Genomic DNA, 25027 nt, shown 5'->3' with positions numbered 1-25027 from the left:
TTGAGGAGATGATTCAGTCCAAGGTCCAACTCTGCAGTAAAAATGTCAGGAGAGGTTTGTTTATTTGCTCTCTGGCAGCAAAACATGTTTCATGAGCGTATGGGACTCCTGCAGATTACATTGTGTTGATTTAAGTCAAAAAGACATAATGCAATCGACATTTTCTAGCCTAGCTACAATAACATATCATTCAACAGCTGCTGTAGGAGTTGGTGTCTCCAGTCTGAATATAATGTGACCCTCAAAATGCATTTTAATTCACAGACAGAAAATGGTCTTATATTGGGACCAGTACAGTGAATTGATGAAGTACTGAGCTGCAATAAACTTATCTGCAATTTTTAATGCCATATATGGCATCAAAATTAAAACTGGGATATCTCAAAAGTTTTGGACAAAAGCAATATGCTCAAACTAATAATCGCTAATGAACGTAATCATTAGTTGCAGCCCTTCTCAGGTTTTTGTTCCTCTCTTGACACGTTGTCATTTGTTGAATTTATGACAGAGATAAGGATTCAAGTCACATGTTTATCTGTTTGTCTCTTCATGCTTGTGTGTGTGTGTGTGTGTGTTTGTTAGGGTGTGTGCTGATTTGAATGTGACAGCTCATGCTTATACAGCAGAGTACAAGGAAATTGCACTCAGTGTCGTGGGATCTAAGTGTGAAGACTGGACCTGATAACTCCACATTGTTTATATGTTCATCCTCTCAGTTCTATGACTTTTAGGCCAAAGGACAGAGTTCACTAAGTTCATCAGTTGCTCGCAGGTATTGCTTGTTTTACCTTTAAAGATTTTAAGAAAACAGATTGTCTAAACTGGAGATCAGGGTTTATCATCATTGTTTTTCCTGACCGAAAATTAGGTGGGGGTGGGGTGTCGGGTGTACCAGGCCCGGGGCAGACTCCCAGGGAGCCATGCACGGCTCACAGTCCACTTACAGCGATCATTTGGGGTCTTTTCATACACGTTTGGACCAAGTTAAGTTAAGTAACGTATGAATATTGAATATTGCATGGTTAAGGCTTTTAAGGATTTATCTTGTGCAACTGATTTTTTAAATAACTAGATACATTCCATTCAGATATTTTCTTTACTCCTGGGGTTCGTAGGCTTTGAGGAAGGAATCTGGTGAGTTTTAACTTCAGATTCCTTCTGTCTGACGTCTCTGTCTCTATTTCTACTGCTACAGATTTTGGCTGACCATGACAGTTTGGTCAGTTATAGTGAAAGTACTGTTTCACTGCTTTGAGCTCTGGTTCTTGAGATTGATATGATGCAAGTTGGAGGAAATATGTTTCATTATTTAAGGCCTTGTGAATATTTTATTTTATATCTGTTGGACACTTTGTGTTTTAGTGGAACAGAGAATTCTCAGCAAATCACAGATTAATCATAAGCAATTGTATATGAACATGCTCCTGCTTATCGACGCACTATGTTTTTGGTGAAGTGTGTGATAGCCTATTTAATGATTCATTTAACATTTTAGAAAAGAAATCCTCCAGTAAAACTCAGGGTATCTGGATTGTTGATATTCTTGTACCAGTTTTCACTTAAGAGATACATGATTTCATCTTCCCCAAATATTTCCCCAGTGTTTTCTTAATGTATATTCATTCTGTTGTTTTGTGTTAAACATAAGAGTTACTCACTCTAATTGACTCAGTCTGTATTTGTGTTTAACACATCCCCAACATAGTAACATTAACACACTTCTGTTTAAGGTCAAACAGTATTGCAGTCATTAAACCAGTTGCCTTTCTATTAAACAGTTTCTTGAACTGCTGCAGACCTCACTGCTCTGTTCAGGTGTTGCTTTTAGAAACTGAAATCTGATATACAGTAGGTTATTTAAATTGTACTACTCCTGCCACTGTGATAGATTATTTTAAAACTTGCTGTGAATTAAGATAGGAACAGGAACAGATTTCTAAATAGCTCCGTGTCCATAACATTCATTGTGTTCTTTCAGCCAGGTTTTTTTTAGTTTATCTTTATCCCCTTTGGCTCTTAATGTTTTTCTCATTGTAAAGCATTCATTTATTTTTTACAATGTTTTAGCTAATGTCTTTGTGTGGCAAGAATGTGTGACTGGGATATGTTGAATTCCGGTAAGATGATGAAATATGATCAAATCTTGACATTTGTGTTTGAGACCTATGACTTTGAAGATTTGTCAACAAAGAGCAAATGATTCTTAACAGAGCTTTATGTTGTCTTGATTTTTAATTGAGTCTCCTCTGTCCTCTTTTTCATGTGGACCTCAAGTTGGCCTTCCTGTTTTCTTTCTTAAAAGGAAAGTCTCAACTTTCCCTCCTAACAATGTCCCTCATTGTTGAGCAGGGGGCCTTCAAGCATGATAGCTGGGATTAAGACACAGAGACGGACAGACAGCTATTCTAGACTGTTCCATTACTGACCAAATCCTCGCTACAGAGGCCTTTTAGGGTCAGTTAGCAGACGAGGCGCTGGTTTTGGAACATTGAGTTCACTTATTTTCCTGTGTCATTGTCCTCATCCGTCTGATAAAACTCATGTGTTGAGCCTGGCAGTAGCAGGGCCACATTTGTGTAGAAGTGTGTGGACCATGGTACCGTGCTACTTAGAAACTCAAAAGGTTGAGAGTTATAATTATTTTATACGTGCTGTAGATTTTTTTTTGTGGCTCAGTTTGCTGAGAGCAAAATGGTCTGGTTTGTTGTACCGTTTTTGTTTCGGTATTCAGGGCTCTGACCCAACACAAGAATTTCGGCACAAAAAGCAGGATTTTCTCTGGCTTTTAAAGAGGCTTATACCCTAACAGGACCAGTTCAGTTGGTTTTGGAAAGAATAGAGGCTGGAGAATGCCTTTTAGAGGACTCTGCTAACTTTGTGAGCAAACATAATACTCCCAAATCCCAGATTTACTGATGCTAGGTAAAGAAAACACTGAAAGTAAAGTTGGATAACTCCCATTGCACTGGAGTTGAATAATCAAAAGTTTTTGGTACCAAGTACAGTCCATACACTTCAGTCGACTTAAATAAATCAAGCAGTATAGACACACACACATATCAGTCGCATAAATTCATTTATGAACCTTCGTCAGGATCCATGAATTATTCCCTGTGAAATTGGTGAAAATATTGCCCTAACTCACAATGTTTAAAAAAGTGATTAAAAAAAAATCCCTGCATCCGCCCCTTTGAGTCGATCCACCCTTTATCTCCTGGGTTCTTTCCTGCCCCACGTTCTATCCTTCCACCAAGTTTCGTGAAAAATCTGTCCTGTAGTTAAGATCAAATCCTGCTGATAACCAAACAAATCAACAGACAGGGGTTAAACATAAGCTCCCTGGTGGAGCTAATTCAATTTTGTGAAAGATTTGGATGTGTTAGCCTTCGGTTTACCGAAAAACACGCCATCTTAAAGGTGTTACCATATTATTCCTTTAAAAAGCAGAAAGAGAATATATATAAGTTCAGAGGTGAGAGAGTCAAAGAAAATGACCTGTATCAGTGGGAAGTGCAAAAACTTCAGCTCAGGTTTGTATATGTTGGTATGCACCTGAATCTCAAGGTCCTGCAGTGTGCACCAAGGTAGTGCTTGTGAAATGACTGGTGGAGGTAGGCATAAGTTCCATTCATTATTTTCTACACCTGCAGAATGTTGATCCTTCACTATAGAAGCTGTGGTAATGACCATGCTGATCAAGCACTGTAATGCTATGACTCGGCTTCATCCGCATGCTGATAAAACAGGGTCTATCCTGCCTACTGCTGTCCTGTTGTTTGTGTACCAGTGAGTCATATGAATATATAGGTCACATTTGAACAAATCCCACAAAGTGATCATACGCTACTTTTAATTTACTGAAACATGATGAGGTTAGCAGACAATTCTGCCTGAGCTTTCCGTAGATTTAAAGACTTCCCTAACGTTTTTAGTTCTGTGTTGCTCTGGCTACAGCGCTGCACTAACACTTCTGGGTGTCACTTGTCTCTGGAGCTGTGTGTGAGTTCACAAGCGACCTTGGATATATACATCTGCGCATAACATATTGCGTAACCATCATAACAATGTAGAGTAATATAAAAAAACTGTTGGTTGTTAATGTTTGACAGCCCTTTTTATGATCTTCCTGATAAAAGAACCATTTTAACAAGTGTCTCAGAATCACATCTGCCACTGAGCTCGAAACAGAAACGTGGCTTCTGCGAAATGCTTTAATCTTGAATGAGCACTGTCCCACAAAACTGGTAATAACATTAACTGTACTTAAAAGGTCATGGCCAGGATTTAGGTTTTACAATAACTGTAAAAAAGATTTTAAAAAAAAAGTTTATTCTAGTTCAAGGGCTAAGTCAGACAATCTGAGTTTTTTTTAATATTAGTTAATTTTAATACCAAATAAAAAGGTAGTACAATAACAAATGGTTAATGATTTAGCACCTTGCTTTTCCTAAAATAGCTGCTTCCAGATCTGAAAGTTTTATAGCACTGCATGGACCATGGTATCTTGAGTTTATAGCTTTCATACCATGACACCAGGGTTTATTTCCATGTGTTTTTGCCAAAACTCTTAAAAAGGCGCTTGAATTAGTTTCAGTTCTGTTACTTGGCCGTATTATCTGAAAGAGCATTGTTTGAAGAGCTTTGGTTACTGTTATGATTTATTGATCTTACTCTGTCTGTAAAGATAGATGCTTTAAAGGAACAGATACTTTGTGAGCTTGGTATATTTCTTAGCTCTGCTCACCTCCACTTTTACTGATGTAGAGGTAATGCAGAACATCTTAAGTAGGTCAGATGGCTTGTGTAACATGCAGCATGAGGATGAATGAAAGAAGAAAGAGACACAAGAGGAGAGGGCAGAGTAGTGGGGAAGAATGAGAGACTTACTCCAGCAAACCCGGTGCATGTTAAAGACCATGGTTCCTGTCCAGCTTAATACCGCTTAATGACAAATAAAAGTGATTCTGAAATAGACAGAATATAAGTAAGGTTGAGAAAATTGGATTTGTCAGTGATACAACACAAAAAGTGTAATTTCACATATAAGTCACACTGCTTCTTCTTCAAGCAAACAACACTGATTTGAATCTGCATTTATTGTTTCATTAATTTTCTTCTGGAAACTCTCTAGTTTAAAGTTTCTTAGTTTTCTTTCTCACTTTATCCTCCTTAGTTTCTGCTGTGTTGTTCATCTGTTTGATTTTTCAGTGTCTGTCTGACTCTGTAGTGACTCAGAAGAGATGTGTTAATATTTTACCATGGCCATATTTCCACATAGACAAGCAAAGTCGACAGGGACACACTCAAAGCACAGTATCTGTCTTTATTCACATTATACAGACGCACAAACCAACACAAAGTCACCCTCTTAAACTCGCACACACAAAGTCTTAAGCAAACATGAGTGCACATAGTTTACCTGTTGTCTCTCCTGTCTCGAATGATCGATCTGTTTTGAGCAAGAAACACGTTTTCACTCTCGACAGCCTCATCAAGCACACACATACATATTCACATGTATGGAAACGTGAAGACATAAATGCACACGCATGTTCTGAAGTGGCAGCAATTAACATGGACAACACCCACCTAACACACTCAGATTCAAAGTGACAGTTTACTTCAGATGGGCATGCACAGACATGTATTAGGACACGCACACACACACACACACACACACACAGGCTGAGCTTAGCCTCGCCTTTGTTAGTTTAATTATTGTGTTCAGTCCTCCAGCTGACTCTTGGGCACCTGACATCTCAAGCCTGGAAGTAAGAAGATGTGATTAGAGAGGAAGGAGAGGAGAGAAACAAAAGGAGGAGATGACAGGTACAAAAGAAATGAAGGTAAAGAAGGGAGCATAGAAAATGAGAAGACAGGAGGACAGGTACACAAAACAAAAACCAGGAGAAATCCAGTTGTTGTTTTTTAGTTAATTTGACTTATTGAAGGAGACACTCAAAAGTGAAAAGACGACTAATTTGTAACTTTTAATTGGTTTTATCCTGAGACAAATTTACTCTGACTAGTTTTATGTGATGAGTCACTGTTGGTGTCGTCCAACGACGACATGATTTTTGAAGTTTGAGGATGGTTGTACCCATATATTCACTTCATCGTCTTTGTGGTTCAGTCTTTGTCCTCTTTTGGTGTCTCCTGTGTCCAGTTTGTGAGAGGGTGTTTTTCATGTGGTTTACGAAGCATTTTTTGATTCGTTTTATTAACTCCTTGAGTTGCATTTGCTTTATTGAACTGTTTTAAATATGGGTGAGCATTGCCCTCGTGTAAACAGTCTGGAGCTATTGAGCAGTAATTTTTAACCCTTAATTGTATAATCTATAATTTATTTCAAATGCTGTGGCATTTGTTGGTGTTAAACAGCACGGCTTGTAATTCTTTCTTGGACATTCTGTTGATATTTGAATTTCTGTAAGTTGGACTCTTTCTTGTTCAAATAGCCAATTGTGTATTCTGTCATCCAAGTTGGAAGAACGTTTGTGTTTGACTGCTTCAAAGAAGAACTGAACTTGCTGGTTTACACAGATGGCCTGGAAGTGTTATCTGTGGTGCCCACATGATTTTGCAGCTAGTGTCTGTTAGGGTCTATTTCATACATTTTATATTGATATAAGTTGTAAATTGTATTGCTCATTTCAAAAGGCCATGTCTTGCTATTTATAACAAAAACATTTTTTTTTCTTTTTTATACTAAGATAATATAAATAATTGTTAGAATTTTAACCAGAGACTCAAAATCAAAAAGGAGAATCAGAATAAATGCAAATAAGCTTTAATGAGATGTTTATAACTGTATAAATATTGGTACTTACCAAATTCCATGTTTTCTTTTTTTTTTTCTCAACTCTGTCTCCACCCTCACACTTTTTTCCTCTCACTTCTGCCTCCATCTCCTTTTCTTTACTTTTCTCTGCACTTTCTCTCCTCTCTGTCTCTCCCCAGTGTAGCTACAAGGAGTCCTGCTAGAGGATTTGCGGTCTGTCAATGAGGAACTACCGGCTCATCTTCTGCCACAACCTGAAGCAGCCATAGATGGTTCAGTGGTTCACTGACCAGGGGAGGAGAGGATAGGTTACACTTTCACTGCTACACGGTGAGTACACACACACACACACACTGTACCAGGTGACATTGAGGTATTGTGTGACTCAAGTTCAAAAACCTGTTGGAAAAGAAAAACTCTACAGTCTTAGAAACATTGATCGGCCATAGAATTGCAATTATAGACCTGTAGACTTTCCCTTTTCTCAGACACTTCAACATACACTCTGAGATTTTCCTAATAAAGTGCTTTACACAGGTGTAAATGCATATGCAGATCATTATCATATTGCTATTCGTCTTGTCCCTTTTCCCCTCCCACCTCTCCTCCTCCTCCCTCTCCTCGGTCTTGGCTAGATGACAGGCAGGGAGGTTTACCGTAACATGCAGCAATCAGTCAAACCAACCATTTTATGTTCAGATGTGGTAAACACATCTTGTTTATTGTGGACAGCAGAGATGTTTGGCGTCATGTCATCTTTCTTTTTGTTATCTCCACCTTTTCTCTGTTGGTCTTGGTCATTGTGTTTTCTCCACTCTTTGGTTTGCAGTGGGAGTATTAGCGAAGATGAAAAATGTTTTTCTTTGCTAGGCTTCATCTTTCACCAAAGCTCTTATTTTGTAAGTCCTGCCATCTCACTTTGTTGTCTTATCTCCTTCCCTTTTTTCCCTTTTCTTTTCAAAGACGTGAGGTCTTGGCGGGTTTGTGGTGAGGAGGTGGAGGAGGCGGCCATGAGGAAGAGCGTGTCTCTGTTGCCAGGCAATGAGGGCGGGAGCTCGGCCAGCACCACACGGGTTTTTGGTGTCCCCTTGGAGGAGGTGTCACACACACACACAATAGGTGGCCATGAGGTTCCTGCACTGGTGAAACACATTGTCGACTACATCGAAGAACATGGTGAGTGACCGACACCAACAAACAATATAAACACACAGTACAAAACATACCAATATTCCTTAAAAAGTTGCTTTTTCCCATTTGTGCAAAATATCAAATCAATATCCCAAAAATAATTCATATGTGAATCACTGCCGTAAATCAGAATGCACAAATCCAAAATACATTTGAATGTCTAATATGCCAATCAAATCATAGTCTTGATACAGTATGTGTTTTCATATGATTCATACACACCCACGTGATGGATTTGTTTGCAGGAATTTAATTAGGTGCATTTGAGTCAGTTGAGTTATAATCTCAGTCCTCTTTACTGCCTTATATATATATAACTGATATATATATATATATATATATATATAACTGATGAATCAGTCATAAAGGAATTATTATAAAGGAAAACAGTAACTGAATTACTTACTGTGTTACTGTAGCAGAGAATATAAGGTAATTCCTGCTGATTGAAACCTCATGACACATGCTTTAATATGGCATCTTTAATTTGATTAGGTTGTTTTCTATTAACATGATTGAAATGGCAAATATTGATTAACTTACTGGATAAGTTTTACATGGACTATGTTTGGTTAATGTTTGTGTCTGTACAGATTATTTAGCATTGTGTGTTGTTTAATAAAACACAGAGCCATAGTGACACACACACACACACACACACACACACACAGCTTCTGTTGACCCGCCATGGCTTTCATATGTTGTTAGGAGAGATGTAGTTTATGTTAAGATGAACTCTGAATGCACCGACAAAGTCTGCTTGCGCCTTCATTACATAACCATTCTGTCAACTGCAGGTCTATTTTCCTTTGTAGCCGACTTTTTGTTGCATGTCGTACAAGAAGCTGACAATGAAACAATGACACACTGGTTTTAAAGTGAACCGAGAGAGGGTGGAGTAAACAGTTGATAAACTGGTAAAGCTTCATTCTTAGCAGACATATACAGTCCAAACGCCCCATATATGTCTGTCTGTCTGACTTGGATTCTGAAAACAGGAAGAAAAACATTAAGATTATCTACAGGTCAATATGCCCACATGCCTGTCATTGCTGCCACATATAGTTTGTGGCCCACTCATCGTATATATATATATTTAATTACATCAGATTACCTTCTACAACACACACAGTCAGCTGCTGTTGACCTGCCATGACTGCTCTTGCATCAAAGATATAGTTTATGTTAAAAGATGAACTCTAAATGCACCGGCAGACACGGTCTGCTTCCTCCTTTATTATATAACCACTCTGTCAACTGCAGATCCACTTGTGAAAACAGAGGAGCTTAACCATGGGGAGAGGAAGCTACCAATAACGCTGGTCCTGGACCTTTTCCACATCCCCCCTGGATTATTTCTCTTCAGTCCTTGCAGAGCAGGGATGTTAGTTTTATGTCATTCTCTTTTTAAGCTTTATAAGTGCAGGTTAGCAGTTTCAGACATTTTTGCTCTGACAGATGGGAGGGATAAAAATGGCAGTGCCAGTTTTATTTTTTATTTTAAATGCTTTGATGCATTGATGGTGTGAACCCTGAAGAAATGGACTGAGTCATTTAGATTTGTTTAACTCGTTTCACAAATCGGATTTTCTCTGGTATAATGACTAATTTTACAAAAACGTTAATTGCACACAAAAATCAATTAGTATAATTAATTACTCTCTGTCTTACAGTTGAAGTAGCAGCTATACAAATGCCTCCAATGTGTTGTATAGGAGTTTTCATTGGCCTTGGGCTTGTGAAATCCAGCACACCAAGAAAGGATTTCTAACTTACATCTACATTGACAAGTTAAACAATAGAGAAAGCTTCCTTTTCTTATTTCCTCCTTTCTTTGTGCAGTGAACACTCTCTGTCAGGACATTTTCTTGTCAAACCTGTCAAGACAGTTTTTTTCCCCCTGTTTTTTTTAACTATTGGAAGGAAGCTTCACTTAGAGTCCCCTTAAGTGACCAGTGAAGCAGGCCGGTGCTTTGTTTGACACTGGGGCTGCTCGACCACATGAGGTTATGTAATAAGTCTCTAATCCCCCAGGGCTCTGCTGGCAGCAGCACTGCCAGTCCAGAAGTTATTGAGCCAGTGAAAAGGTCATTTGCATGTGATGCTGGAGGTTTTCAGTAGAAGCAGGGTGATGGAAATATGAGGTAACCAGGTAATTCGATATTAAGGCAGAGATGGAAAATACAAAGCACCTCTGTGACAGATTAAATTCCTTACATTGTTTGGACAAGGACTAAATGCTTTAGCAGATATTTTGTTGTGTTCCACAAGACTGAGCAAGGTTTAATCAAATCAGTCAATCAAATATGTCGGGAGTCAGAAGGACTAACCAGGCAGTCGTTACATAATCCTCGGTCACAACATATTACCACTTTTACATCTTAAAACAATGCCTATTGTGTTTATAACCTCAATTTTCTTATGTCTTTGTCTATTAAACAATAAAACACATTTATACTATTCAATGCCATTACAGTAGCCTTTGAGTGTGACCCTTTTGGAAGGGGTGTTAACATTTATGTACGGAACCTCTACGGACAAACAATTAGTTTGAAGCATGTTTATCCCTTTTGGCTCAACAGGTCAACTGATTTCTTCTGAAAACAACAAAAAGTTTAACTTAACAAATCAATCTGCATAATCTTATGGGAGCTTGGAGTTAACATAGACAAGAGTTTGGTTATCGATGGCTAAGTGATTATTGTTGTTTCTATCATCAGGTCATCTGGACCTGGAGGGGCTCTTCCTGGTTAATGGCAACGCAGAGCGTGTGGATTGGCTGCGTCAGCGCTATGACAGTGGTGAGGAGGTGGAGCTGGAGAAGGAGGCTGACCTGGCGTCAGCGGTCAGTTTGCTGCGGCTCTTCCTGCAGGAGCTTCCTGAGCCCGTTATTCCAACAGCGATACAGGGACACATACTACAGCTACACCAAGGTGTGTTTGTAACAGGGACTTCTTATCCACCTCTAACGCTCTTATGTATATTTCTCCTAACACTCGCCCCACCCTCTTTTGTCCACTCCACAAGTACATTTTGTGTATTGTTTGGGTTTTTTTGGTGCTGGTTGCAGATACTGATCCTTTTTTTTTTTAGCTTCCATTCAGTGTGAAGTTTGATGGTTTTGTAAATCCCCTGTTAAGATCCTGATCTGACCAAATATCTAGACACAAAAATAGAAGCGAAACACACTATTGTTCACCATTTTTGGATTTCTTCAAAGATGGTATTACATTTGGTGGTATTACATGACTGTGACTACGGAGACAGATCAAAGCTAAGCTGTGAATACATGGTACAGTGGTCAGATCTCTAATTGAAGTGGAAACCAGCTAAAACAAACTTGTTCCAACCATGAACCTGGGTGTCTCTGCCTCTTCTGTTCCTTAGAGTGGCTTTGCTTTAGGTTATATTCTTTTGTTTTAGACATTTTTGGAAAAACAAAGAAAAGATAATCATGATCAGTGTTTTTCTCAGAATTATTTTTTATCTGTGGTGGCAGCTTCCGTAAGGGTCCAGCTCTGGACAGGTCGGTGAACCACTTCAGACACATGCACACCCTGAATTGGCCAAAAAAGAGAGAGGCTGTGATTCTGTAGAGTTCTGCCTCCCTTCCCAGGAAAACATGAAAAAAACGTAATAACTTTTTGGAGTTGTCTGATGGAGCACCAGTCCGTCTATGACAGACGGGTCTGTTGTCTATGTGTTTCTAAGAGAGATAAAGAGAGTGTGACAGTGTCGACAGTGAATCACTGCAGACAGCTCCACGAAGCAACAGAGCAAAACACAAAACACTTACACATCTGTCGTGTATTTAGGGGAAGTATAATTTTATTTTGGTTCCTATTAAAACAAAGGGAAACATCGAAGTATATGGCTGGTATTTTGGAATTTACCATTAATGGTTCTTCTGACCAAAATCAGATGAGGAAGTCAATCAGGAATTATACCTGTTTAAATGAACAATGTAAATAAACACCTGTACAAATGTTTCACATGTGCTTTGTTTCTACTCTTTGCTTTAACTTTTACATTTGTTTCTGTCAGAGAGAATCTGCTCTAATCCTCTTCTCATGTAGATGGTTGTTCCTGTTGCTGTCATGCAGATTACAGCAGCAGTAATGTTTTTACAGGCTCTCCATTTCATGTCATTCATTTCTAACTCTATTCTATCATGGGACTACTGTACGACAAAAGGAATTACTTATTCCATAGTCCATATCCTCTTTCTCTTCATTTCACCTCAGAGGGTTGAACACAGTCTCAACTGTGAAAGAACACAAAGGAGAACCTATAATTTACACACAGTAAAATGTGGCATGTACAAAGTGCACTAGTGCTAATGTAAATTATAAACCAACTCCCTTTTGCAGTAAAACTGATTACAGTGATAACAGTAAGAGATGTGCAATGGAGGAGGTTAGAAAAATGTTAATAGACATGTAGAATCATAACCACAAGTCTATTTTTAACCATCCCCAGATTACAGCAATGAGGAGGAGTTGTGTAGAAACTTGAAGTACCTGCTGCAGCAGCTTCCCCAACTGAACTACGGCCTGCTGCGTTTCCTGTGCCGCTTCTTGGCCAGCGTGGCATCACTTCAGCAGGAGAGCTGGAACGTTGGGGCGCTGGCCGCCGTCTTCGGGCCAGACATATTCCAGTAAGATGCCTGCACAGGGCCATCTAATAATTGTGATTAACACGATCACTGTGCCTTTGTAAAATTATCTAAACTGTCATGTATTATGTGCAGAGGGCAGGCAAGAATGTTTACTCATAATTTCCCCTCTATCCAGACAGGTTGTCTTGCTTTTTGTGTTGTTTGAATTCATACTTCTGAGCGTGAAGTCATAATTTACAACAGAACTGCCTGCTGAATTTTATGCATTCCAAGTAAAATAGTCTTGTTCGACTTGGCCCATGTCATCAAATCAACAAAAAGGTATCAAGATTGCTGAGAAATTGATTTCACTGTGACACTGCAGTTGATACAGCCACAGATTGGACCAACAGCTGTACGGCTATGCCTTCTTCATTTTACAATGATCAAGAAAGCATCCATATGTGTAAAACATATGTCACACACATAAGCACTTTCACAGAAGTTTATTCAGCTACTAGAATAATTTAATATCCATTGGGTGGCATTTCACAGTCAACACACCCCTTTCACGTCCTTTTTCTGCAGTCTGTCATCAGAAGGGGAGGACCTCCGGGACCAGGAGTCTGTAAGCAGAGTCCTGGCAGAGCTGTTGGACAACCAGGAGGGCCTGTTTGACTCAGAGGACGATGATGTCTCCACCACCAACGACTACAGCTCCATTAACGAACAGGTACTGCCCATCTCATCATGTCTCAGCATGTCTGCATCTTAGCTATCACTATTTCTTTTATGCTGTGAGTCACTATCCACTTGCATATCTGGTAATATACAAATATACAGATGGCACACTTTCACATTGTATTGTACTTTTAAAAAAAGTTGTTTTATTCATTATTTTGTTAATTAACTTTCCGGCTCATGCACATTTAGTTTAAGCTGTCATAGCTAAAACATTTCATCACATCTCACAGAGAGGTTGTCGTCCTCATTTTAGTTTTAGGCCTCTCCCACCTACACATCCATTTTTCCCTTCTGCTGTAATGGTTCACTTTTCCATTCGGGACCAAAAAAGTGTGTTCCATCTATTAATCTTCACCTCTCCATTCAAACAAAAGAGGCTTTGTGGGTCTTAATCCCAGCCTATAAATCCACTGTTTATAGAATTAATGCCTTTGAAGGGATAATATATCGAGTGATGAATGAAATAAAAAAATTTGGGAAAAGTTTCAAAAAACAGTACAATAAAAAGCAAGATATAGTTTAGACATGCCACGATGTTAAGACTATGTTTTGGATGCTGTTCGCCAAATGTCAACATTCCGGACATATGAGCAAAGAATTTAAAAACCTCATCTTTGTCTTCTTCTCTTGTTTTTTTTTCTTCCTCTGTAATGACGCCCAAATAGTAGAATGTGGCATTTAACTCTGCCAAGGTCAGGGTTGAGATTCCTCCTGGGTTGAATCAGACTAATCCTTTGATAAAAAGTAGAAGATTGAAATTATGGTATGCCATTAGAATAGAGTACATAGTGGAAAAAGAGAGAGATTCGAGTGATAATAATGTTGCATATAAAGTTTATATATATCTTTGAATCCTCAAATGAATCATCTATTATTTTTCTGAGGTGTATGTTAGCATGCTTGATATTTTCAGAAGGATTTATATAAAAACAGACCTGCTACCGCACCAAATTTGCTTCCTGTTCAAAAGTGAACTGCACGAAAAATCTGTAAAAGGAATAAGAAGAGTCGTACAGGTTTTGATTTTCTCTATCATTAATTTGAATCATCAATATCTCCAGAAGTAGATGCATTAATAATTTGCCAGTGATTATTGATTCATATTTATTAAAAGATCTCGGTACATTAATTTAAATATTGACAGGAATTGAATGAATGTCTTGTAGTGTAGTGACTTCAGGCTGAGAATTATTCATTAGCTGCTTAGTGTATAGGAATGTAAGTAATGTTGTTCAGCTGTTCAGAAAGTTCTTGTGTCAACAAAATATCTTGAAAAAGAATCTGGAACAACACCCACTGAACACAGAGCTTTAGTTATACTCTGTGTCCCACCATACAAAAAGAATGCGACAGACTAAATAAACTGAAAGGCATTTCCCGTTGTTACCCGGCAACACAACAGTGCAACGAGCGGTAGTTAACATTTAACTTCAGATTTGCCTCATTACATTGTTATTACATTACAACGTGTACACAAACACGACAATCACTAGAAGGTTAGTTATTTCTGTCACATTTAAAAGGGGCATTGTCCAACACAGCATGCATCTTTTCAAACTAAAGTTTTATGTTGAAGTGAAAGGTTGCACACAGTCATTGTGAAAGTCTGGTCAGACCAAAAACAGAAACCTCAGGACTTACAATAGGTCAACTATTCAAAAAACATTCTTTATGTCTGCTTTATTCTCCTCTTCACAAATTCCTTCCCTTTATGATACTTTAGCCAAGTTCGGCCAGGCCATGAAAATCTTTGCTTTCATTGAAAACTTGAGTCCTTCCTTAAATTGCTGAAAACATATAATCTCTTATAAAAGCTCTTGTTTGTAAAAGAAAACTAATCAGATTGAAATTGAGTTCAGCGCAGCAATAAACTAAAGAAACAAATCCTCCCATGCAAATCATTGAATTTAATTTCATTTTCCAAATTGAATCACCTTATCTATCTTTCTTTTTCCCTTCTGCCTGCCATTGTAAATTATATTGGCTGTTCTGTCAGATGAATGAGAATATAACATTATCCAGAGGAACCATGAGAAAAGGAGCAGAAGAGGACAAGGCGCTCTGAGAGACTGAGAGGAAAATCTGTAAAGACAAATCATCCAAGCAGCGATCTCTGTGTCTTATGTAAGAGAGAGGGCAGAAAAGTAGGAGGAGAACGCAGACAGGAAGATGGGGGAGAAATGGCGAGAGATAGGAGAGGAAAAAAAATAAACAAAGGGAGAGATGGTGATGGAGAGGAGGGATAAGAAAAAAAGGCTGGTGATGATGTAATTTTGCATCTCACACCTACAGCCCCTGCACTACACTGTGCATGGCTCTGTGTGATCAAACACTCATGGAGGGGATTATCTCCCACACACATGCTACATGCTTTGACTTTAAACCTTCAATCGTCAGAGGTTCAGAACAATTCAAATTAAACTACAGAAATAATTGGCAATGTAAAGGATAGAATGGGAGTTTAACCAAGAATCACATGAAAGATGTAGGATGTGAGGGAGAAGAATAGTGTTATTGTTGTTTTGTGGCATGTTTGGGACGAACTGTGGATCTCAGTGAGGCTGGCATGGGTCAGCAAACTGCCATGCATTTGTTGACACAATACGAGTCAGTGGAATTCTGTTCTTTAGGTGAGCGTAAAAATGTGTCGTGTTGTTGTTGTTGATGTTGTTGTTGTTGTTGTTGTTGTTGTTGATGACACCAGTGGTTGTGATTGTTTTGATTCAGCTATTGAAAAGTTTTTTTTACTTCTGCGGCCTCTCGACACAGCAGGGAACAAATAAATCCTACTGAAAATCATTATTTGACCCGAGAGAACTCATTATAAGGGCTTGACTGTCAGGGTCAGTTTTGATTCCTCAGCACTTGTTTTCTAAGAAAGCACTACCAAAAGAAAACACATTGCAGTCATAATAAATATATTATGTCTTGTAGCATTATTAAGCAGTTTATATTATCCAGAGTACAAGTATTTGGACAGCTGCTCTTTTTTTTCAATTGAAAAAAGTAATCTTAGCTACTACATTAAGGTGCAGAGTATCCAATGTAATTTGAGTATAAGGTATGGAAATATATATAATAGAAAAGAAGTGTAGCCCTATTAACTTATTCTCAAAGATTAAGGATTCCAATGTAAATGGACAGATGAACGTGATGTCAAACAAAATATTTTATTTAGTGTTTTGTGTGGTCAAGGTGATTGAGTCGGCCAATCAAGGACAAACACTGTCTGACAGAGGAGGTGGTGACTCTGAATCACGAGCTGTTCCTCTTAATCTCCACAAGCTCCTCTTTCCATAATATTAATAGGGATTTCATTTATTTTGTCTTTCCATTTAACTTTGTTCCAGAACAAAACTGTTTTCTTTTAGTATGTTTTGAGTTCACTGCAGCCCAATCTTTCTGTTTTATGAGGTTTATCAGGGTGTTGCATCTCGTGGTGACTCGTCTGCAGTTATAGTCATGAAGTCTTCTCTTGTTAACAAGGAAACATGTACACATACACCTTGGAGAGTATTCTGTGCAGTTATAGACATGTTTTTCTTCACCATGCCAATTATTTTGTGCTCATCCACAAAACTTGTGTTCTAGTACACCCATGTTTTCTTTCGAGGCTGTACTGTTAATTTTGCACCCTCCACACAGTTCTTTCAATTTTGGCATAAACCCACTCAAAATAATAACAAGACTTGGCTCTTTATTGTAATATCCATCGTGTTATTTTAGATTAAATGTGCTGAAGCCCAGAGGCTGATGAACAACACATGTGTATCTGTCCAAATACGTATTGGAGCAGCAGCGCAGCCGCGGTGTGCAGTGACCGTGAAAAGCGAGCAAACTGTTCTGTCTTAACAAGGTCACATCCCAGTGTTTTGGACCTGCTGTGCACTTGGTTCGAGAGAAAACAAGAAATTATTTGTAGGATTGATTTGATTTGGTCACAGAATTTCTGACCTTTGCTTCCTAAGCTCCTTTCAGACAAAATACATAAATGTGGTGGTAATTACATAAGTTTCATGTCTGACAAAGATTTTTTCTTGTCGTATTTAGTGTCTGTAAAGGGCTTTGGTGGAAGCTGGCCTGCTAACACAGGACTGAAGATGGCCGATGGTCTACTTAATTAATCCCTAAATGCTAGCCTTGCTTTACCATGTCTGTTAGTTTAACCTCAGCAGATAAACAAATCAGCATGTGCACTGTTCACTTCGCCTGTGCCAAGTTAGTCGAGTGATTCTGGAGCTGAGCCATGTTACAGCGAATGCACAACTGTACCCTGGACTGTGGACACTAATTAGGGGTGAATGGACGTATAGCAGAAGATGTCCCAATGTTCAGTAGCAGAGAACATCTTACAGTAGGTTGGAGAATATATAATTATATGATTCGGTGTCACAGTGATCAGCTGTTGAGCAGTAACCTACTTGGAACATAGAGTTTTTTAAGGACGGGGTGATTGCCTAGTAAGACATTGCGGAGAGATGTTTAATATCTATATAGGGGACACATAGTACAAACACAACCCAAGTGTTGATGTATTCACTTTGACTGCATGTTACGAGTAGTCGGAGAGAATATGAATGTCCATAAATCAGTGGCATACACATTTTCTTAAATGGAAAGCTGCATCACACGGCCCACTCACTGCAGGGACGTTAGGCCACAGGGCTTATCTCCAGTGCAACTGCTGCTGCAAGTAAACAGTACAGTCAGCCACGGATGAGCGAGAAGAAATGTAGAATAGTTTAGAGGTTTTTCCAGTGCTTCAATTCTGCCACTTGAATACTAACATTTTTATTTTGAAGACACAATATTTTTCACATAACCTTCTCCTCAATGAATAGGATCAGATTCCTCTGCCAGGCAGGTTAGGTTTTTTTGCCCCTGTCTGTCTGTCTGTCTGTTTGTCAGCAGAATTACACAAGAACTCCTGAACATATTTTCACAAAACTTGGTAAAAGAATGGGACATCATCCACTTTCTTTACAGAGCTTCTTATTTTTTTTTTTTACATTTTCACCAATTTCTCAGGGAATAATTCATTGATCGTGATGGATGACATATTTAGGGGACTGATATCTATGAGATTGGGCAAATGAGTGCAGCTTGATTGAATTAATGTAGATTTTCACCTAAACCTCCACAATTAGATAAAACTTCAAGTTCTCAGAACTGTTGGTTTAAAATCAGGACAAACTTCTTCTTGATGTTTTTGTCACATTTAGTCATGGTCGAACCTGTACCATGAAAAACAAGTAACCTGCCTTCTTCCAAAGAAGAACAACATATTGATGTCGCCTAAACTGAAGGTTGAGTATAAAAGAACCTTGAAAACCACAGATGCAGGTCAGCTGCAGTCAGTTGTCATTGATATGTGTCCTTGCACCGGTAACAGTTCAACAGCCAAATAAATAAAGCCTCTAAATCTTGTTTTCCCCATTTTCCATCCTTAACCTTGAACACACTCCACACAGAGGTTTACCTCTGTATCACATTGACAAGCTCACTGACACATAATACACACAAACACTCCGCAACTGCTCCTTTTAAACTCAGTGATTTGTGCCTTAATGTGATTAAAATTTTCCACAGTCCTAATTAAGGGATAATATTTCCAGCCCTGTGAATGACCATGGCCGGTCATCCCGACATAGCATTTAACGACACTTATCCCCTAATGTTGTTACGTGCACTACGTGCGGTATTAATAAACACTTACAGCTCAGGTGGTATTTATACATTCCTGTTTTATTGTTCATTATTTCAGAGCTGTGTTTTAATGGGTGTCTTCTGTTTATACGGTGACATCCAGCCTCGTCTTTCCACGTCGCTGATCCGCGGCCTTGATAGAATATGCTCTTTGTAGCTGGTGTTTTATTCAGGGTTATAAATTCACCGTGTCCTTCATGCATATTACTGCAGAATGGCTCTGAGTGAATTTTTACATCATTATAATGGAGATCAGACTTTTCAGTTTGTATGTGTTAAAATCCTGCAGTTTTTATTCTGAGCTTTCCACAGTGCTGTTTAATTCAGTGGAAAGTTATCCCCCACCTCCTCGTCCCTCCAGATTGTTTAGATTTATTGTCTCGTCTGGATTAATGTCAGTCATTTAAACAATTTCAAAATCATATATTTTTTTAACTTGTTTTTGTTTTTTAAATAATCAATACTTGCTTACAGTTTTGTGTATAGTATATTATTATGTATATTGACAGAATTTACAAATATTCTTTTCAGTGGACATATTCAAATCTAAGACATCTAACTATAGATTATCTTTTAAGAATGAACCTTTGATTTGCATATCTGAAATGTAAAAATATATATGCGTCCATATAAACTATGACTAATGAAAATACATGATTTCTTCAGAGTAGTTGAAGAATGTGTTTAGGAACACTACATAAACTTTAAATTAATTAGTCATGATGCACCACAATGTAGCGATAAGCAGATATAGATAGATAGATAGATAGATAGATAGATAGATAGATAGATAGATAGATAGATAGATAGTTTACTTTATTCATCCCCGGAGGGAAATTAAGTCGTCATAGCAGCTGGTATATTTGAATACAATAAAATACAATACAAAAGAATAAAATAAAATATTGAGGTAGAAAGAATAAAAAGAGAAACACAAGATGAATAGGTAGATAAGATAACGTGCAGTGGCAATATGATGGTAATAGTACTGATGATATGATGGTAATGTTACTGTTAGACAGTTTATAAAAATAGTAGTACAGTATATATATATATATATGTTATATTATATACTATAATTATATATATATATATATATATATATATAGTATATAATATAACACAGGAGTTTGTTATTGTATTTGTAAACATCTGCAATTCATCCTGTTGGTATCCATGAATGCAGACCCACCGAATAATGCACATCTATTAAAACACTGTCAAAATATAATTTAATATATCTTCACAGGAATTTCTAATAGTTGACAAATACCACACATTAAAGGAAATCATAAGATATATGATGCATTATAATTACAATAAAGAATTACATTGCATTTAATTTAATTTTAATGAGCTGTACAAGGGCTGTGCTATGAGGATATGGTTATTTGCAGTATATCTTCTTTCCATATAATTTATTTATATAGTTAACATTTTACACACATGCATAAAAATGAATATCTCCCTGCCGACAAACTGAGTGTTTGAAAACCTTTTCATGTTCTGCTCAGGAAGAAAAAAGGACTTTTTCTTTGCTTAATCTCACACACACACACACACACACACACACACACACACACACACACACACACACACACACACACACCGAGGAGTCCTGTGACTCATCCTTCCTGGTCTGCACATGAAACGATGTAAGAATTCCCTGACAGCCTATCATAGCTCTTGGAAAAGATGTTTCCATAGCGACGACACAGTGACAGCAACAGTTGGGGTTGCTGTTGACATGAGTGAAGGAGGGCGGTAAAAGAGAGAGAGAGGGAGAGGACGCACAAAATGTCACGGAGAGAAAAAAATAGTCTTGCGATGACTAATCTGATTCACGACCTTGTAACCTCGTCTTCTTACCAGGTTTTTCACAGTTATTTTTAAACGAACTGCATTTAAAAACATGAAAAAGATGATTATATGGTATAGTTAGGTTCCTGCGGTGGGGAATATTATATTAGAAATAAAACCTATAACCAACCACAGAAAGTGTTGTGTAGATAAATTAGATATGTATCATCGGTAAACTCAGCTGAAGGATTTCTCTCTGTTGCTGTGACCAGTCTGTTAAATGATGAGTTATTTCTGTCCACCTATTTAATCTCCTCCCTTCCTTCATCTCTCTTTTTACTTTCCCCTGCTCTCCTTCCCCTCTTCTCTGGCACTTGGTTCACCCTCTCTTTTACTGTCAGATTCATTTCTTTTGGCCTTTCATCATTCCCTTCTTCTCTTGCCTCCGGCTCTCTCTACCCTTTCTTCACTCCCGTTATTGGTCGCAATTATTTCTGGATTTAAACCAGAGTTGAGCTGTTTTGGTCAAAATAACAATGTAATATTGTTATTTTGTTCTGTGTAATGTGATATTATAAAAGATGTTATGTAATTATAACATTTCCCTATACACTTGGAGCTTTAAACTCCCAGTTCCAGTTGCCATCCTACAAAAATACCCATTGCTTTGCTTTTTAAAATCCTAAACCAAAATAAATAAATAGCAGATGTGGCCTTTATGTGGCCAATAATTCTTTAAAAGTGTCCTTAATTGATCTTTCACACACGCAAACAATCAATTTAAGACCCCATCTCACTTTCTTTTCTCCATACAGCTAAATATTTTTCACTTAATATGGCCATTTTTCTCTTGTACTGACCTTATACTTTGAAAGTGCCAGTTTGGCTCTGTGCAAATAAAATCAAACAGAATATGTATTCAAATCAATGATTTTAACTAAAGGAAAAAGCGGCCTGGTATATTAATCATGAAGTATCCACATCTGTAATAGCGTTTTTAATTGTCTGTTGAGCAAAAAAATAGTTTTGACATCGTATCATGGTTGCATAGTTTGCTTGTTACATAATGTGTAATGTGCCTGTCATGAACGGGGTATATTGCTAAGTCAACATAAAAATCATACATCACTGACTGAGCACAGTAAATCACTTTAAACCCTCCTTCTCTATTTCATCCTGTCTTCAAGTGCACGTCCTCTATTTCTCCTTTCAAGAAGATTTTATTTTTTCTGTATCTGGATCCATTGTCTCCACTGTATCTGAGGTGTCAGTGTGTTACGCTCATGCTTCATCTGTATTTGTGGAACAAACTGTAATATCTTGTCCCTGTTTTAGACATACAGCAGATTTGTATGTTCAAAAAAGATTAGTTGATAATGTGAAGACCTTTCTTTGAATCTCTGTAGCCAGAAATGTTTTCTGCTAATTTCTGTTTAGTGCAATTCTTCAGTCACTAAAAAAAGAAATAGTTATTTTTCCCTTGATGTGAAAGCTCGTAATGAACTCCCAACATCAAACAGGCTTTCTAGAGAAATCTGTTCAGGAAGTGAACTTTGGTACCAAGAAAAACTTTTTAACATCAGCAATTGCATCAACTAAATTGCAGGATTTGTGAGTCTAATAAAGTCAGATGAAGCAACATGAAAATTATTTTAAATTATTTCTTGTATATTTCTTGTTATATGACAAATACAATGAAATTAGTAATTGGCCATAACAGTTGACCTTTTTTTTCATCTCGATAAATGAAGGCATTTTTAGTGTTAATCTTTCTTGTTCTTTTTCTATTTCTGTCTTTAGATCACTGAGCTGTTGGATGATGACAAGTGTGAGGCAGAATGTGAAGAGCTCCCCCAGGACGAGGAGGGTCCCGTCTCCTCCGACTCACCACGACACACTGACGACGACCCTGCAGCCAGGTGAGATAATACGCCTGCGTTTGATATTTTTAGACAAGATAATCACTTTTAAAAGATGGGATTGAGAAGAGGTTATGACATGTGACCAGGGTCCCTGACTGGATTTAAGTGCCAGGACATTGTATTTACATGGAAATTATCATCCTTCCAATTGGTTGGTCAGTCGCTCAGTTATCTGCTGCTCTGCTTGGAAACTTTTATTAGTTGTACCAGGAAATTTCGAGTTAAGATAATATTCCTTCACTGATTATGCCTTTTGTAAATTTTCACACTTTTACCACTTATCTGTATCAACTTTTTCTGCTGATGAATCTCGATCATTTAAAACACATTCAGTTGTGAAACTCATTTCACCACAGCTCACAAAGAACAAGAGACTCATCAGACCGAGTTACTAAAGGTGGAAGCTTAAGTCAGGATGGAAATTAAAATTTGTTGTCACAGGAGAGGTCACATTGTAGAGCTACAGCACTTTCCTAGCGCTGCTTCTGCAGGAGAGGCTGCTCATCCTAAATGTTTCAGCAGTTTCCAGTTGGTCAAACCTAAAGATGCAGGGCGAAGCAGTCTGATGACCTGTCCATGATCATTGGCTGGTAACCAACTAGTAGACAAAACGCCTCTCGTGGAGACGCTCATGTACGCAGGATAATGAGCCCCCCCCCCACCTGAGTTCAATCTCTCTGCGGGAACATGACGATCCCTGGTTCTTCTGATCTGCTGATCTCATTTAAGTTGATTACTGAGCATTACACCCAGACTACTGCACATAGAAACCTACCCAGTTTACACCATGTACTGTAATCTCCAGCATAGAGTGAAACTATGGGAAGAGTACAGCATTTTAAAATCTTAAATGAGAGTCCAGTGTTAAGTTTAAGAGCTGTGTCGTGCAGATAAACTCATGTCAGCACAGAATGAGTTGTAAATATTTACTGTCAAAGCTAAAAATTAAAAAGCAAAGCATCTCTTAAGTAAAGTAAGTAAATAAAGTTAACATGTATAATTTAGCAGTGAAATTTAAAATGAGAGTAAATGTTTTCTTCTATTAGTGAAAGGTAAAACATTTGAAAGTTTAGGGGAATAGGCAGCCAACCACAAAAATCCCATTAAACAGTTAATATTATGGGAAAATCAACAATTCACATTTATGCAGAATGTGCTTTTCATCATTTATAAAAGTTGGAATAAATGAGACTTCACAGTGGTTTCTGCCAAATTTTACAACCATGCTGCCCTGACTTACAATTATTATAACTTTATGACTTACTGAATTATTATTATATATATATATATTTATATACATATATATATATATATATATATCATTTTTTATAATTATTTCCTTATGTATGAAGCAGTATGAGTAAAAGTACAGTTTGTCCACCCCAATATTGACGCAAGCTTTTTATTTAGAAAAACTCATTTCAGCCATAAAAGCCTGAATTACTGTCCTGATGTAGCGACCTCAGTCAATCTTAATGTGTTTAGCATAAGCAAGATTTCTCAGCATATCATATGCACAAATTTGACCCCAGGGCCTATTTGTGCAGCCAACATGTACCGACTATTCACATATTAGCGGTAATCTAGTTGACATGCACAAATTGACGTGTGCGTGGAGTTTGTTTGCGTGAGTTCACACTGAACTCACGAGGAACTCCAATTATTTCTGGTCTCTTCCCTCCACGCTCTCATTTTCTCTTTCATCTCCATTTTTGCGAAACAGATTTAAGATGGAACATTTTCAGCTCATGCAGACATGTTATTGCACTGCATGTTGTTTATACCAGGACTGAAGTGTGTATTGCTCCGTGTGCACTGCATTGCACCATTTGCTCAGTAGCCAACTACCTGTTAGATTGTTAGATAAAGTAAAGTGCTGTATAACAATAAATCAGTCCACTCTGATGCGTACGTGTATGCGTGCATGCCTGTGTGTGTGTGGGTGTGGGTGGGTCAGTCAGTCAGTCAGTCGTGTCCTACTGGCCTTTAAGATGATTAGGCAGTAATCCGTAATCCACATACACACAACTCGCACAGTTTCCCATAGTTACACACACCCCATGCTCGCTTGAATGAAACCATACAATGCTCACAGTAATTGTCTGCGTTGCTAAAAGAGACAGGGGCGCATGTAAAAGGAAGACTCATGGTTGACATTACTGGCTGAAGACAGCATTTTCACACTTTGCGTGTGTTGCCGTGATGCTGTTGTTCCACTTGACGTTCAGCTCACTGTGCTAGGGTTCAACAGTCATGATAAAAAAAGATCATGGACAAAAGCCCTGC

The 25027-nt window shown here is 38.0% G+C and overlaps 1 protein-coding gene across 15 annotated transcripts in view; it reads left to right on the top strand.

Moving 5' to 3' along the window:
• Positions 1-25027, top strand: part of fam13b (family with sequence similarity 13 member B) — a 62847-nt gene that overhangs the window by 10782 nt on the left and 27038 nt on the right. For 12 of the 15 annotated variants that reach the window (XM_020082784.2, XM_069531697.1, XM_069531695.1 and 9 more), the window contains exons 2-7: positions 6961-7111; positions 7745-7957; positions 10693-10905; positions 12452-12629; positions 13158-13302; positions 22620-22738. In XM_020082784.2, the coding sequence (XP_019938343.2) occupies positions 7792-7957; positions 10693-10905; positions 12452-12629; positions 13158-13302; positions 22620-22738 (821 nt within the window). In that variant the 5' untranslated portion in view covers positions 6961-7111; positions 7745-7791. The remainder of the gene's footprint in view (positions 1-6960; positions 7112-7744; positions 7958-10692; positions 10906-12451; positions 12630-13157; positions 13303-22619; positions 22739-25027) is intronic. The other 3 variants (XM_069531698.1, XM_069531700.1, XM_069531691.1) reach the window with 1 other exon arrangement.

The sequence above is a fragment of the Paralichthys olivaceus genome, chromosome 9 (genome assembly GCF_024713975.1).
Source record: "Paralichthys olivaceus isolate ysfri-2021 chromosome 9, ASM2471397v2, whole genome shotgun sequence".
NCBI lineage: Eukaryota > Metazoa > Chordata > Actinopteri > Pleuronectiformes > Paralichthyidae > Paralichthys > Paralichthys olivaceus.
Note: the sequence above shows the minus strand (reverse complement) of the source record. Positions and strands in the feature narration are given on the sequence as shown.